We start from the raw sequence: 14,237 nt of genomic DNA on the forward strand, positions 1-14,237 counted from the left end.
TCTTTCGAGGAACCCTTATGGGTTTCCTTTGTAGCGATTGCTACGATTAGGTGGATGTCTCATTCTCCGTTTATTACTTCTCTCCACCTTCCGGGTTTCCACAGAACTATTACGTCTAAGACGTGAATACTTCCATGGCTAGAGTTACCAATACAATAAAAAGCCTCAAAATTCAGAATACTAGTAAATTGCGAAACGTTCGGAAATTAGTTATTTATTGCATGGGCTTGGACGCATAACGTAGCAGTGACAGCGGTGACCCAATTTATGGACGTCTGGCATAAGCGAGCTCATATCGCATGTATTAAAAAAAATTAAGACCTTTTATTGCACCGCAGCTTCCTTGAAGTGCGTCCAGTTCGCATTCAAAATAAGAAGGGAAGGTTACCTTCCCACGCGCTTGTTTTCTTGACTGAAGTGCCACAACTGGCGTTTTGAATTTGACGTCGAAGAGAGCGGCGAATACACCGCGTATATGACGACATTTGGGTCGCGCTATCGAATGACGTGTCGCTGTAAGAGTATTTTACACGGCTGCAGTGGAAGGGGCTGACACTCCAGGCTACGACGACGTCACGGCGAGAAACTTGAGCTTCTTCTTTGGCCTAAGGTTGCATCAGGTATGCCTGGTTGCCTTGCCGGATATTTCCAACACATTTTTGTTTTTGTTAGGCTTGGTTAAAATTACAGTGTGCTTCTTGGATTAAAAAGCAGAGTCGTCACCAAAGAGAGCTCACCCTAAAGAAATCAGGAAGTTGGAGTCATTGAACCTATTGGCCTGGAGGCTACGAAGATGGTGCGAACGAACAAGTACTGCGCGTGGGCAGCCTTACCGTACTGACTTAGGAGCGAGGCGGCGGAGTTTCGAAACCGGCAAAGGCTTGACCCTTCGTAGTGGCTCGCTTTGTGCGGGTCGTTGCAGCACGTTGAAGCAGCCTCGCGGCTGCAGAGGCCTTCTTGTATCGCTTGGACGTTGGCGTGCCGTCTACCGCTGAACTGCGAAAAACTGGACGTGGATTGCGCATTAGAATATCCCGAACGTGCCAGACTGTTGTGTTCTTGCTATCGATAGCAGGTTCTTCAGTATGCCTTGTACTCGAATCTTTGCGTCTGGCAGCGACTATCGGTGGGCCGAAAGCGCCAGCGCGGGCTGTCGTTGCGCTTTTGGCAGGTCGGGTGCGAATAGGGTTCCTGTCGACACCATATATATTAGCGATGTTATAGATAGGCGCTTTGCGAATGTCAGTGGCTTGCTTTGTTAGCATAGGCACCGCATGACTCACCGCAGCAGCTTGAGTGAGCATAGCGGGAAAGGGCGTGGTCTCCCGGTAACTGGCAGCTCGAGTGGACCTAACCAGGCTTGATCCACGAGAGGCTGTGGGTGACTTTGCGATGGCTGGCGTCGGATGTCTCGTTACAGCGGATCGAATTGTCCAGGCAGGCAAAATTCTCTTGTGAGTAGTCATTGCCTCAGGTAGACTAAACCGGCGTGTTTCGAGGACAGCTGTGAAAGGTGGAGCACCAGCCGTATCCGCGGGAATCTGAGCACCGCTGTTATTCAGCCTAGTGGGTGGCGCCTTTTCATCGAAGACAGATATTGGGACTGAGCTGACCACTCGGCTTCCTCGAGTGGGGATTGCTGGCTTCGTTGTAGTAGTCACTCGATTGCCGGTCATCGCAGTTTGGATGATCATAGAGGGAAAGGTCGCGTTCCTCCCGGCGCCTGGATCTTGTGCGGAGCTTCTCGGCACACCGTCACCATTGGCTGCCGCTGCGCTGGTCATGACGGGCACCGAAAGGCGAGTCACAGCAGCTCGGATGCGCCAAGCAGCCTCTACCTTTGTCTCACTAGCCGCTTCATTAGTGTAGCCAATAACGGGCGTTTTACTACCCACGTTGGTCAGTGACTTGCCCGCATTTGCCTTGAGAGCGTCATTAATGCGCCAGGCAGGGAAAGTTTTGATTTCGCTGGCGCCAGCAGATCCGCCTGGACTAGCCGGAGCAGTCGCAAGATTGGTAGGCGTTTCAGTGTTGGGGTCGCTCAATACAGAGCTGCGAGTGGTGGTCAAACTGTCCGCGCTCTCTTCACTATTTCGCGTCGGCGTCCCGGCGGCGCTTATCGCTGTCGTTAAGGCCGTGACACCCTCGTCGCCGTTACTGGCAGTCTTAGCTTCTGCAGTTCTGTTTCTCTCTATGCCAGTACTGGCAGCCTCGTTGCAATGAATTGGCTCTCTCCCGTCCCTCGTGTCCCGATGACGTTTCCCTTTTCATCTTTGCGGACGCCGTTCGTATCGGTATTAGTAACCGTAGAAGTTTCTTCGGTGGTTACAGTCGGTCGGTTCTCGGTGGCCTCGATTGTTGCACCGGTTGCGTTCGCGGGAATGTCAGCACCGCTTTTATTCACCCATGTGGGTGACGCCTTTTCATCGAAAGCAGAGACTCGAACGGACATACCCGTACCAGTTTCTCCAGTGGCGGTCGTTGACTTCATTGTAGTAGTCCCTCTATTGCCGGTCATAGCAGTTTGGATGGTCATTGCTGGAATTATAGTGTTCCTCCCGCCGCTGTGTATAGGGTGGCGAGCTTCCGAAGAAACTGTGGCTTGTCGATGGTTAGTCTCTCTGTTTTCGATGCTGGCGATAGGTGACGTGATGATCGTGAATGCTTGGCCGCGCTGTCTATCCTTGAGTGCATCGATTGTGGCAGGCAGGGGCACCGAAGTTTGAACACCAGGGGTCGCCGTGAAGCTGCGTAAATGCGTACTAGGTTCCGGTGTACTAATCTCTTTCGCAATTCTTGCGGTTACGGAAACGACAGTGGTCGATAATGCCTTGCGTTGGTTTCTTGAAGTCCCACTTTCAGTGAAGCTGTGGTCAGTGGGTGCGCTAACAGCAGCCACTGTCGCTGGATTGATGCCGGGGCCGGTGCGGAAATAGCCCGGCAACACCGACTTTGCTTTCACCGTGGAAGCAGTGCCCGATTTGCGAATGCTTGCCATGTGCACTCTTGTTATGTCTGTACCCGCGGCTGTATGCACGGATGCGTCACGACTGATGCCTGGACTACTGATAAACATGGTGTGCACATTTGTGTCCTCGGAACGTATGTCTCCGTTTGTATATAAAATGCCGGCATTTGTGCGTCCGTATTCATTTAGTACGGGGCTGCTGGTAGTGTTCCCTGCAGTATCTTGTTGACGAAACGTCTTCCCAAGCGAATTTTCGCTAGCGGAAGAAATTCGAGAGGCGATTGCTTCTTTCTTAAAATTTTTAGATGGCGTTGTGGCCCCGTGAATGGTTGTTCCGTTACTCCATCTCGTTTCTACCCCAGCATCCACTCCGTCAAGACCTTTTAGCTTTCCTGTCTGGTTTTCTGTGGTAGCAAATATAGGGATGGTGCTCGTCACAGCACTGATTTTGCTGACGCCAGTGCTTTTAGACTTTTCAGCCGGAATGTCATTTGTTACGATACCATGAAACTGAGTTGCGTCATTCGGACGCGAAGCAGTTTCTTCGATTTCATTAACGTGGCTGCTCATCCCTCCTTGCTTGACGTTATTACTGGAATCAGTTGCCTCTTTTGCGATAGGCGTCATCGTGTCACCAGAAGCAGCGTTTCCACCGTTACTCGAGCTCAGAGATGCAGCCTTCGCTTGGCTGGTCGCACTGCCGATTCCTTCGTTGGACACAAAGATTTCTGTCCCGGAAGCGGCTCTGGGTGTTGCATGTTCAGTACTGTTGAAAAGGCCCCAGCGAAATTCTTCGTCCTTCGGTATCGTACCGTACCTACCTGTGAACATATACTGCGGTGTGATCATCTTCCCAGGCGTCTCCGTTGTCGTGGTCGTCTCGAAGAGGGCGCCTTTTTCCAGTGGCACACGCGTACGGATCGACTTGAATGTCTCATGCGTCGGCCTTGCACGCGGTTGTTCGGCTGCCTCAGCTCGTGTAGCTGCGAGCGATTGGGTACCTAACTTTGCTGACACCCACGTTTGCTGTGTCACCATCCACTCTGCCAGCGTGCTCGTCGCTGACCTGCCTACATGTGCGCCTCTGCCCTCCGCTTCACCCTTGGTCTTTGCTCGAGTGACTCCCTGCATTGGCGCTGAACTCACGATCTCGGTCTGGTCTATCGCTGTGATAAACGCACTCCTGTTCTCGATTGGGTAAACGCCGTTGACTGCAGTCACGACCGAGATACCGTCGTCGATCGCTGGAATGTCGAGCAGGTCAGCTGCGCGCAAAACGGTGGTGGATGACGGTGCAAGGGCAGTTGCTGTCGTGTAGTCTGGAGGGGAGGGGCCTATCAGGAACGGATCGCTGATTTCTGCGGTTTTGGTGTCGGTGATGCCTTCGTCGTTGTTGTGGTAGGGATCGACGATGTCTGCGACGAATCCTCCAGATGGGTTCCCATCTCCAGACCCGGGAGCACCGCGGACATCTCCAGGTGGTGTGTCGGATCTGCCAGCAGCCGCTCTCGTCTCAGCAGAAACGGTGAGTGCGGTGTCCCCAGCTCTGGTGACATTTGTCGTCTTTGTTTCGGCAGCGGTGTAGACGGCTGCCGTAGCTGTCCATACCATATCCGTTCTTTCAGGACCTGCAGCAGGGACATTGGGTTTTCGACGCTAAGTGACGCTCGTTTGCGAGCTTTAGCTAATATAGAGGCAATGATGTGGATGACTGAGGACAAGAAAATAATTCAGAATGATCGTTGAAGGAAGCAATGAATCAGTGCAAGAGGCGTAACAGTGTGCACGTGCAAAAGAGTAGAAAAATAAAACGCAGGCGGACAAATCGTGATATAAGCGCGGTTGATGTATGCATGGTTAGTCGAAACCAACGCGAATAACTGGCTTTTGCAACATCGACACAATATTCTGCACGAATACGTGTAGACTGCGTTTACAACGGCGATTTTACAATGCGATAAGTATGAACAGGTGCAAATTAGCCGCGATATTGTTACAATATAGACAAAAAATAGTAAGCACTAGTGGGAGTTGGTCGAAACGTGCGCACGGGCATAAATGAAAAAGAAGACACCCCCAAAAATAAGAAAAATGAGTGGAATGTACGAAAATAAATGCAAGTATAAGATTGGGACCAAATGGAATGTAATGCCTCTCCGCAGATGTGGTAACTGGAAACTCATCGTATCACCTAACTTTGACGTCACGGAAGGTCCTGAATCTGCACAAAGGCAAATACCACATGTGTTCATGTCGCGCTTTAAGCAAGGTAAACTCTGGAACATACCATTTCTTTCGCTTTAATTTCTAATTTGTTCATTGTGTGCCTACTGTAAAGTTGGGGATTGGCAACCTAATTTACTAAAACGCGACTGTTAATGGCGGTCTACAAAGCACTCAAGACCGCTTAAACCATCTCTTGCTGTAGTATGTGCAATGTTTAATGTTGGCAACAGAAGTCGTTCTCCAGACAGTACAAATGAGTAGTATAAAGTAAAGGTGAATATAGTTTATGCATAGTGATCTTTAGACCTTTTCCTCAGTATAGTACAATAGTTTAGAAAGTGGGCCGTCGACTCGGGATACCTTTGCCAATGTAGGCTCTCCGTTGGGATCCCATGGCACGAGCTGTGATGCTCGTAGCGGTGTTCTTGTCGAGTGCCTTGCCGTGGTCATGGTACTCGATAATTATCGCTAATTCGGTGGGCGTAACTTCGCCCGTCATGCCAGCAGCACTTCGGATGGTACTCGACGCACCCACATCGTCGAACGGTAGTGCAGGGCCGTTGTCTAGCGTCTTCGGCGCAATGGTAATAAAGCGCCAACCACCTTCGAGCCGGTAGCCTTTGCGGGTATGGATGTCGATCAGTGTAGGAATGGTGCCGCTTCCGACCACCAGTTGAGACGCGTTGGGCGGCGCTGCCGCGTCTAAAGACATCGCTTCGGTCGCTATCGAGATCGCCGCTTCGGACGTGGCCGTTGATTCGCGGGAAGCGTTGAGCATGCCCACGTCCGCGGTTATCCTCTCGGCTTTCCGTGCCTTGGCGCGCCCCACCATCCTCGCTATGACGTGGCCGGCGATGAACGTCAGCAGGCTGAACGAAACGAGGATGAGGGGAATGGAAAAGGAGAGAAGGAAACGGTCTCGGAGAGGCAGCTTGTTCAGTGCCACGGCCCTTGCCCTTGACGAAGCACCGCGAGACAGCGGCCGCAGCGGCTGCTTCGTGGCCTCCTTGCTGGGAGCTCGTTTCTTGCCCGGCGGTGTCTTGATGGTCACTCGCATCGTGTTCCGAGTTGCGGGCTGAGCGCGCGCGTGTCACTCCATCTCCGCCAGCGTTGCAGGCAGAAGTGCGGAAGTGCGGCCTCCAGTGCAGTTTTCTTACGCCGGTGACGAAGTGCCGCCGAGGCGAAACAGGCGCGATGGTGTCGTTGTAGGCTTAACGATGAGACGTGAGCACAAGCGCGACTCGGAGAACAGACGCCACGGTGCGACATTCGGGCGCCCCAGATTCTTCTTCCATTTCTTCTTTTCCAACTTCTCGCCTCATGCGCGTGCCCGCTTCGTGGTTTTAGGGCCTCGATTTTAGACCCCACCTGCGGGCAATTGCAAAAATTGTCACGCTTCGTATAGCGTACAGATCGTCTGCGCTACTAGATTTACTAAAGCATACCCCTGAATTTCCGAACTCAGGGCATAAACAAACGAGAGACTCTGGCATCAAGACGAATAGTGAACAGTGTAACAGAGAGCGCTGCGAGCGTAGCTGTCTCAAGGTGCCTTTGTCGAAAGAGAGGAAGAAAAGGTACTGAGGTCAGCCAGGGGGTGCGTCCGGTTTGCTACCCTACGCAGGGGGAAGGGGTCTATGGAAGAAAAAGAAAGAAGAACGAAGGCATAGGGTGCCGCTTCATCTAACTCTTAATTCTAGTCTACCGTTTCATTTGAATTATTTTACATTTCTTGCATATGTTATATTGAACTACCAGGTCCTTGGCTAATCCTTCAGAGTGGGTGTATGTGCTATTAACTTCTAGGCTCTACATCTACATCCGGAGCTGCACACTGGAACTACACTTGGTCACTAAGGTCTGTAGACGTCAGGAACTGCAGCATTTCACTCTTAGTTTCTTAACTTCACATAATCGTTCTCATTATGAAGCGGCGGGGTCCGTGTGGATATGTGTTCGCCGCACTTTGAAGGATTGTCATGTTTCGAAGCCAGGTCGTATGTTGGATCCTTATAGGTCAGGTTGAAATCTCATGCAATTTGTGAAAACTTATAAAATTACGTATGGATGCATGAAACATGAGACTTGCACGAAACCTCTAACATTCCGCTTGAATGGCAAATCATTTCTGCGAAAACCCGCAAGGGGTAGGATCATTCACGAAAGGAAAAAAATTGGCATCCATGGGTCTTCCAGCACGGAAGCTTAAAAAAAAAACCAATGCGGTTTTTTTTTATAAAAAAGCATTGCAGTTGGAAAAAAAAAAAAAAACCTGAGTCAGGACTAATTATCCTTCAGTTACGAAGATTTCTTTCCGAAGAAACTGGTATGGGTTACCTTTGTATACACTATAGCTTCGGGTTACAAGACGGGTGGAGGTTATTTTTTCCTTTCATTCCACTTGAACATTGGGGCACTTCGCAATGATGACCACCGGCGATCCTGTTAACGAAACAGCCGGCTTACTGAAACCTTGCAGGGACTGAACGCAAGGCCTCCTCTATTTGTAAGGCGCTTCGAGCTGACGGTCTCTGTAGCTTAGTATATATAAAAAAAAACATGCGAAGAGCATCAGCGAGTGACTGCAGCGTGAGGATGTCCTATCGGTAATGCTCAGGCAATTTCCCGGGAAGAGGTATCCTGATGTTCTGACGATTTCGACTGTCATCTGTCCTACAGATCACCAAATTTATTAGCACTTGAGAGCTCACTTATACTTCTTTCTTTTTCTAAACTAGTAAATATTGCTACGGAATAGTATTACCGATGACGAAGAGGCGAGCAGTAAGAAGACGACGACAACGATTGGAGGCTAGCGCGGGCTGTTGCCTCTTGGCCAAGTGCGGCGTATTACGTTGTAAATATACTTGTATATAGCTTTTCATTTGCGTCTTCTTACGTAACATATCTGGTGGAGGTGGACGTTCCCTGTACCTCGTCACGGAGCTTCGCAGTGGACGGTACGTCGAGCCTAGCTTCATGGCTTCCGGCGATGACAATTCGACTCAGCCGCCTCCGACCCCTCCTGCCACTTCGACGACCTACATCTCTCTCCCTGCTCCTCGTGATCCTGGCGTATTCTCGCGCAAAGAAGGGGACGACGTCGACGACTGGATCAGCCTGTACGAACACGTCAGCCGCAATAACCGGTGGGACCCTACTATCATGCTCGCCAACGTAGTCTTTTACCTCGGTGGCACACCTCGAGTTTGGTTTCGGACGCACGAAGAGGAGCTCACCAGTTGGGATTCGTTCAAGCAAAAGCTCCGAGACTTGTTCGGCAACCCCTACGGTCACAAAATTGCCGCGCAGAAGGCGCTTTCCGGCCGTGTGCAGACGTCAACAGAGCCCTATGTCACGTACATTCAGGACGTCCTGGCTCTGTGCCGCAAAGTTGATGCACACATGCCTGAGTCAGACAAGGTATCCCACATCCTCAAAGGCATTGCCGATGACGCCTTCAACTTGCTCGTATTCAACAACGTCGCGACGGTGGATGCTGTTATCAAAGAGTCCTTTGGCCCAAACTACAACTGTTAAACATCGCATTAATACCGGCGATGCCCCTCCTATTCATCGCCGCCCGTATCGAGTGTCACCGGTTGAGCGTCAAGTTATTCACGCTGAAGTTCGCAAAATGCTTGCCAATAACATCATAGAACCGTCATGTAGTCCATGGGCGTCACCGGTTGTACTGGTAAAAAAGAAGGATGGCTCATGGCGCTTTTGCGTGGATTATCGGCACCTTAACAGGGTTACCAAAAAGGACGTGTATCCCCTACCTCGGATCGATGACGCCCTTGACTGCCTCCATGGTGCTCGCTACTTCTCTTCTATTGACCTCCGCTCCGGCTACTGGCAGATTGCTGTGGACGATCTCGACCGCGAGAAGACTGCTTTTGTAACTCCGGACGGTCTTTATCAATTCAAAGTGATGCCTTTTGGTCTATGTAACGCTCCTGCCACTTTTGAACGCATGATGGACTCCCTTCTTCACGGTTTCAAATGGTCCACATGCCTGTGCTACTTGGACGACGTCATAGTATTCTCCCCAACGTTCGCTACGCACCTCGAGCGCCTCTCGGCAGTCATGGACGTTTTTCGTCGCGCCGGTCTGCAACTGAACGCATCGAAGTGCCAATTCGGCCGTCGCCAGATTACCGTCCTTGGGCATCTCGTTGACGCGAACGGAGTGCAACCGGACCCAGGCAAGATCCATGCTGTTACGCACTTTCCTGTTCCGAAGTGTGTCAAGGATGTGCGCAGCTTCATCGGCCTTTGTTCCTACTTCCGCCGTTTCGTGAAAAATTTCGCGGCCATAGCACGACCACTAACCGAGCTTTTGAAAAAAGACGCCCCTTTCCAGTGGGGCGATAACGAGGCCTCTGCATTCTCGCATCTAATCGACGTTCTCACAACGCCTCCCGTTCTGGCCCATTTTGATCCTTCTGCGCCTACCGAAGTTCGTACTGATGCCAGCGGTCACGGAATTGGCGCAGTACTGGCACAACGCCACCGCGGCAACGACCGTGTTATCGCTTACGCCAGCAGGCTCCTCTCACCCGCGGAGCGCAACTATTCCATCACTGAGCGTGAGTGTCTGGCCCTAGTTTGGGCGGTTGCGAAGTTCCGCCCATACTTATATGGCCGACCCTTTTCCGTTATCACAGACCATCACGCGCTTTGTTGGTTATGCTCATTGAAAGACCCTTCAGGAAGACTTGGTCGCTGGGCCTTACGTCTCCAAGAATATTCGTTCTCTGTCACCTACAAATCTGGCCGACTACACAAGGACGCTGACTGCCTGTCTCGCTACCCGGTAGACGAGCCTGACGACGCCGACAGTAGTACCGCCGACGGCATTTTCTCTGTGTCTGCCTTCGCTAACATCGCCGATGAGCAGTACCGAGACCTATCGCTGCGAGTACTCATCGAGCGTCTGCGCTCTACACCTACCGACGCATCCGTTCGCCGATATGTCCTCCAGGGCGGCATTCTGTACCGAAGGAACTTCCACCCTGACGGATCTGATCTTCTTCTTGTCGTGCCAAAACATCTACGACAGACTGTGCTCTTTGAGATGCATGACGCACCTACTGCAGGACATCTTGGCGTAACCCGCACGTACGACCGCGTCCGCCGGCGCTTCTATTGGCCTGGTCTCGCTCGCTCCGTCCGACACTATGTTGCTGCCTGTGATACCTGCCAGCGTCGGAAAACACCTCAGGTGCTACCTGCCGGTCATCTCCAGCCGATCCCTGTCCCTGTGGAACCGTTCTTTCGTGTTGGATTAGACCTCCTCGGTCCCTTTCCCACGTCATCCTCTGGGAACAAATGGGTAGCCGTCGCAACTGATTACGCCACCCGATACGCTATCACGCGGGCTCTCCCTACCAGTTGCGCCACTGACGTCGCGGACTTTCTCTTGCGTGACATTATCTTACTTCATGGCGCCCCGCGACAGCTGCTCACTGACCGTGGTCGTAACTTCCTCTCGAAAGTTATCGCCGACATTGTACGTTCCTGCTCCACTCAACACAAGCTGACTACCTCAAACCATCCTCAAACCAATGGCCTGACAGAGCGGTTAAACCGTACTCTTACCGATATGCTGTCAAAGTACGTTTCCAAGGACCACCGCGACTGGGACATTGCCCTTCCTTACGTCACATTCGCTTATAATTCTTCCCGGCACGACACCGCCGGATTTTCTCCCTTTTATCTGCTCTACGGTCGCGAACCGACCTTGCCCCTTGACACGGCACTTCCTCCTGCTTCGATCTCAACAAGCGAGTATGCGCGCGACGCCATCGCTCTCGCCGACCATGCACGCCAGCTTGCCCGTGCTCGACTGACGGACTCGCAAACCACTCAGCAGCGTCAGTACAACGCCCGCCACCGTGACGTACAGTTTTCGCCTGGTGCGCTCGTGCTCTTGTGGTCGCCCTCTCGTCACGTCGGACTTTCACAAAAGCTCCTTTCGCGATACACAGGGCCCTACCGCGTGCTGCGCCAGGTGACGCCTGTGACGTACGAAATTGCCCCTGTGAGCTCAACCTCGTCATCTACTGTGGCACCTAGTGATGTCGTGCACGTCAGTAGGCTCAAGGCCTACTACACTGTTTCCAAGTCCGGCCTTTAGTCGCTCCGGGACGGCGCTTTTGCCGCCGGGGGTAGTGCTACGGAATAGTATTACCGATGACGAAGAGGCGAGCAGTAAGAAGACGACGACAACGATTGGAGGCTAGCGCGGGCTGTTGCCTCTTGGCCAAGTGCGGCGTATTACGTTGTAAATATACTTGTATATAGCTTTTCATTTGCGTCTTCTTACGTAACAATATTGAAGAAAAAAGAAATCGTTGACCTCTAGAAATTGCGCAAATCAGCAGCGTAATCAGCAGTATAGTCAACGCGGCGAGAATGACGCTCCACAATAGCACCAGTTGCGCCGTGGCAGATGCGACAAGGTGGTGGTGAAGTGTCACACCGTACACGGGTAATTCGGGCGTTTCTATACGGCATCTGCACTGACTTGAAGCCGAAGTCAGCGAATCTGCTAAGGGAACTACTCTTGCCTCTCACTTGCGGATGTTGGTCCGCTAGGCGCTGCAGCCTCCAGCTTTCCAGATGACCGAACATCGCAAGGGGGAAACCATCCGATTCAAAGCTGTCGGTCCTTACACGCAACCGTCACGGGTGCTCAGAGGCAGTGACATTCGTTTTGTTAAGCATTCAGTCGTGGGGTCGAGTTTAGCTCACGGCTGCGTAGGGATGTGGGCTATAAATTAAAAACAAATACATGAATAAAAACAATTTTCTATTGTGGGTTGGGTGCACGTCAGAAGGCCCCTCATCAGGCTTGGGCATTGAAAACGGTTAATGATGGTGCGAAAATTACGCAGTGACTGTGCTGCAAAGTATTAAAAACTGCAGAAAAGCCAAGTGTCGACGCCGTCCTTCTCCTCCATAGCCATTGCGGTGATGGGCGAGTAACGTCACGTGCAATGGCTCTTCCACGTCACACGTTATGCCACCGACGGCGGACCAATAGCTATTGGAGTAGCGGTGTCAACTAGGAGGTCCCCGTGAAACGTTGAGCGCGCAGCACCGCCTTGGGAAGTGAACTGCATCACTTATAGAGTGTATTATGGCACTGCAACAGTGAGCGAGAGAGAGAGAGATCAGAAAGGCAGGGAGGTCAACCAGAAGCACGTCCGGTTTGCTACCTTGCACTGGGGGAAGGAGAGAGACAAAAGGCATGATGTGAGAGTCGCGGAGTCGGGAATCCGACGAAATAGGAGGAGGTGATGGGCACCCGTCTCCGATGTAAGAGACGTGCAGTATAGAAAAGCACTAGTCGAGGCAACTGGAAAGAGGCGCGCTACCCTGGTCAGGGTAGCGCGCCTCCACTCACCACGCGATGCTTTGCGCTGTTCCTTAACTCGGCTACACTACCCCTTTCATTTCCTTTTTTTTTTCTTCGGTGGAACGCTCCATAAATCGTTTGCTATAACCCCTAGTGTGTAGCCAAACTTTTCGACGGGTCCTTGTGGATGGCTCTGGTGGAAAGTGTTCCGGGAGGCAGTGAAAGAAAGCTTCGCCTTAAAAATTTACGCTCACCTGCGAGGACTGCCGATTACTGTGTAAACGTTACTGTTGACGTACGAGGGCAATAAGTAAATGCGTGTTTCTTTTAATAACGATCAAAATGCAGTGATAGATAGCATATACAAAGCGACAAACAAAGGGTCGACTTTTCCCCAGAACGAATCTCGATTTGGTGGCGGCGTCTTCCAAGTGGCGACTCGTCAGCTGATGGTCGAGGCACCTTCGGCACTGCCGTTGCCCGCTGCAATGTTTCGGGCGCCACCTTTGGCGCTGTCAGTGGCGCCACCTAGCGCAGGCAGGACGATCATCGCAGCCCCGGTCGTCGTGTCGGCATCGGCGGTGATGTTGGGTCTGGCCGGCAAGCGCTTGCGGGCACCGCCCACCCCGGCGGCGTCGGCCTGTGCGAACCGCAGCAGGTATGCCAGCACGCCGATGACGAGCAGCGCGCAGAGGACGAGAAGTGCCACGCACGCGCTCTCCATGGGGTCTCCGAGGGCGCGCAGCGCTCTCCGCTTGCGCTTCTCGCGGCGGGCGGATCGGGCTCTGCCTGCCTGCGTGCGTTGACGACGGCTACGTGAAGGTGCATCCGTAATGACGAAATGAATGCCGGGACTGATACGTATTCAGGCGTAACCACCTGAAGCGTTTCAATGCGTTAGCATTGTCAAAGATGGGAAATAACTGTATGGGAGAGAGCTAAGAAGAACACACACATAAATAAATAAATATAGTCATATCATGAGAAGCCAACAAACACCGGCACCAAGGACAACATAGGGGAAACTACTTGTGCTTAATAAATGAAAATAAAGGAACGAAAAATTATTATAATTATCATCATCATCATCGTCATCATCCTTCGTCCACTGCAGGACGAAGGCCTTTCCCTGTGATCTGCAATTACTCCTGTCCTGCGCCAACTGATTCCAACTAGCGACCGCGAATTTCCTAATTTTATCGCTCCACCTAGTCTTCTGCCGTCCTCGGCTGCGCTTTCCTTCTCTTGGCACCCATTCTGTAACCCAGTGGTGCACCGGTTATCCAGCCTACGCATTATATGACCTGCCCAGTTCCATTTTTTTTCTCTTAATGTAAATTATAATATCGGCTATACCCGTTTGCTCTCTGATCCAAACTGCTCTCTTTCTGTCTCATATAACGTTGTGCCTAGCATTCTTCGTTCCGTCGCTCTTTGCGCGGTCCTTAACTTGTTCTCAAGATTTTTTGTCAGTCTCCAAGTTTCTGCCCCTCATGTCAGCATCGGTAAAATACAATGATTGTACACCTCCCTTTTCAATCATAATTTTGATCATTTTCCGTTCTCGGCTTGTCCGCGGGTCCTGAGATTCGTACACCGTCTGCTGCGTTACAGGTGTGACCGCTGCCATGGTCAGGTGCTCCGCAGCTACTGGGGACTGAATGCCATTGGTAGATC

General features: G+C 51.7%; 2 protein-coding genes across 8 annotated transcripts in view; one reads left to right on the plus strand and one right to left on the minus strand.

The window, feature by feature from the left end:
* Nucleotides 1-204: 204 nt before the first annotated feature.
* The window catches only part of LOC135918628 (presenilin-1-like), a 40,900-nt gene continuing 26,867 nt past the window's right edge, over nt 205-14,237 (plus strand). The window contains exons 1-2 of one of the 2 annotated variants that reach the window (XM_065452249.2): nt 205-1,799; nt 4,402-4,493. In XM_065452249.2, the coding sequence (XP_065308321.1) occupies nt 4,402-4,493 (92 nt within the window). In that variant the 5' untranslated portion in view covers nt 205-1,799. Of the gene's footprint in view, nt 1,800-4,233; nt 4,494-14,237 lie in introns of those variants that run through there. The other variant, XM_065452250.2, reaches the window with a different exon arrangement.
* Nucleotides 12,882-14,237, minus strand: part of LOC135918631 (uncharacterized) — an 84,393-nt gene continuing 83,037 nt past the window's right edge. For 4 of the 6 annotated variants that reach the window (XM_065452259.1, XM_065452260.1, XM_065452257.1 and 1 more), the window contains exon 3: nt 12,882-13,353. In XM_065452259.1, the coding sequence (XP_065308331.1) occupies nt 13,003-13,353 (351 nt within the window). In that variant the 3' untranslated portion in view covers nt 12,882-13,002. Of the gene's footprint in view, nt 13,373-14,237 lie in introns of all 6 variants that reach the window. The other 2 variants (XM_065452256.1, XM_065452254.1) reach the window with 1 other exon arrangement.

This window comes from Dermacentor albipictus, chromosome 5 (genome assembly GCF_038994185.2).
Source record: "Dermacentor albipictus isolate Rhodes 1998 colony chromosome 5, USDA_Dalb.pri_finalv2, whole genome shotgun sequence".
Lineage (NCBI taxonomy): Eukaryota > Metazoa > Arthropoda > Arachnida > Ixodida > Ixodidae > Dermacentor > Dermacentor albipictus.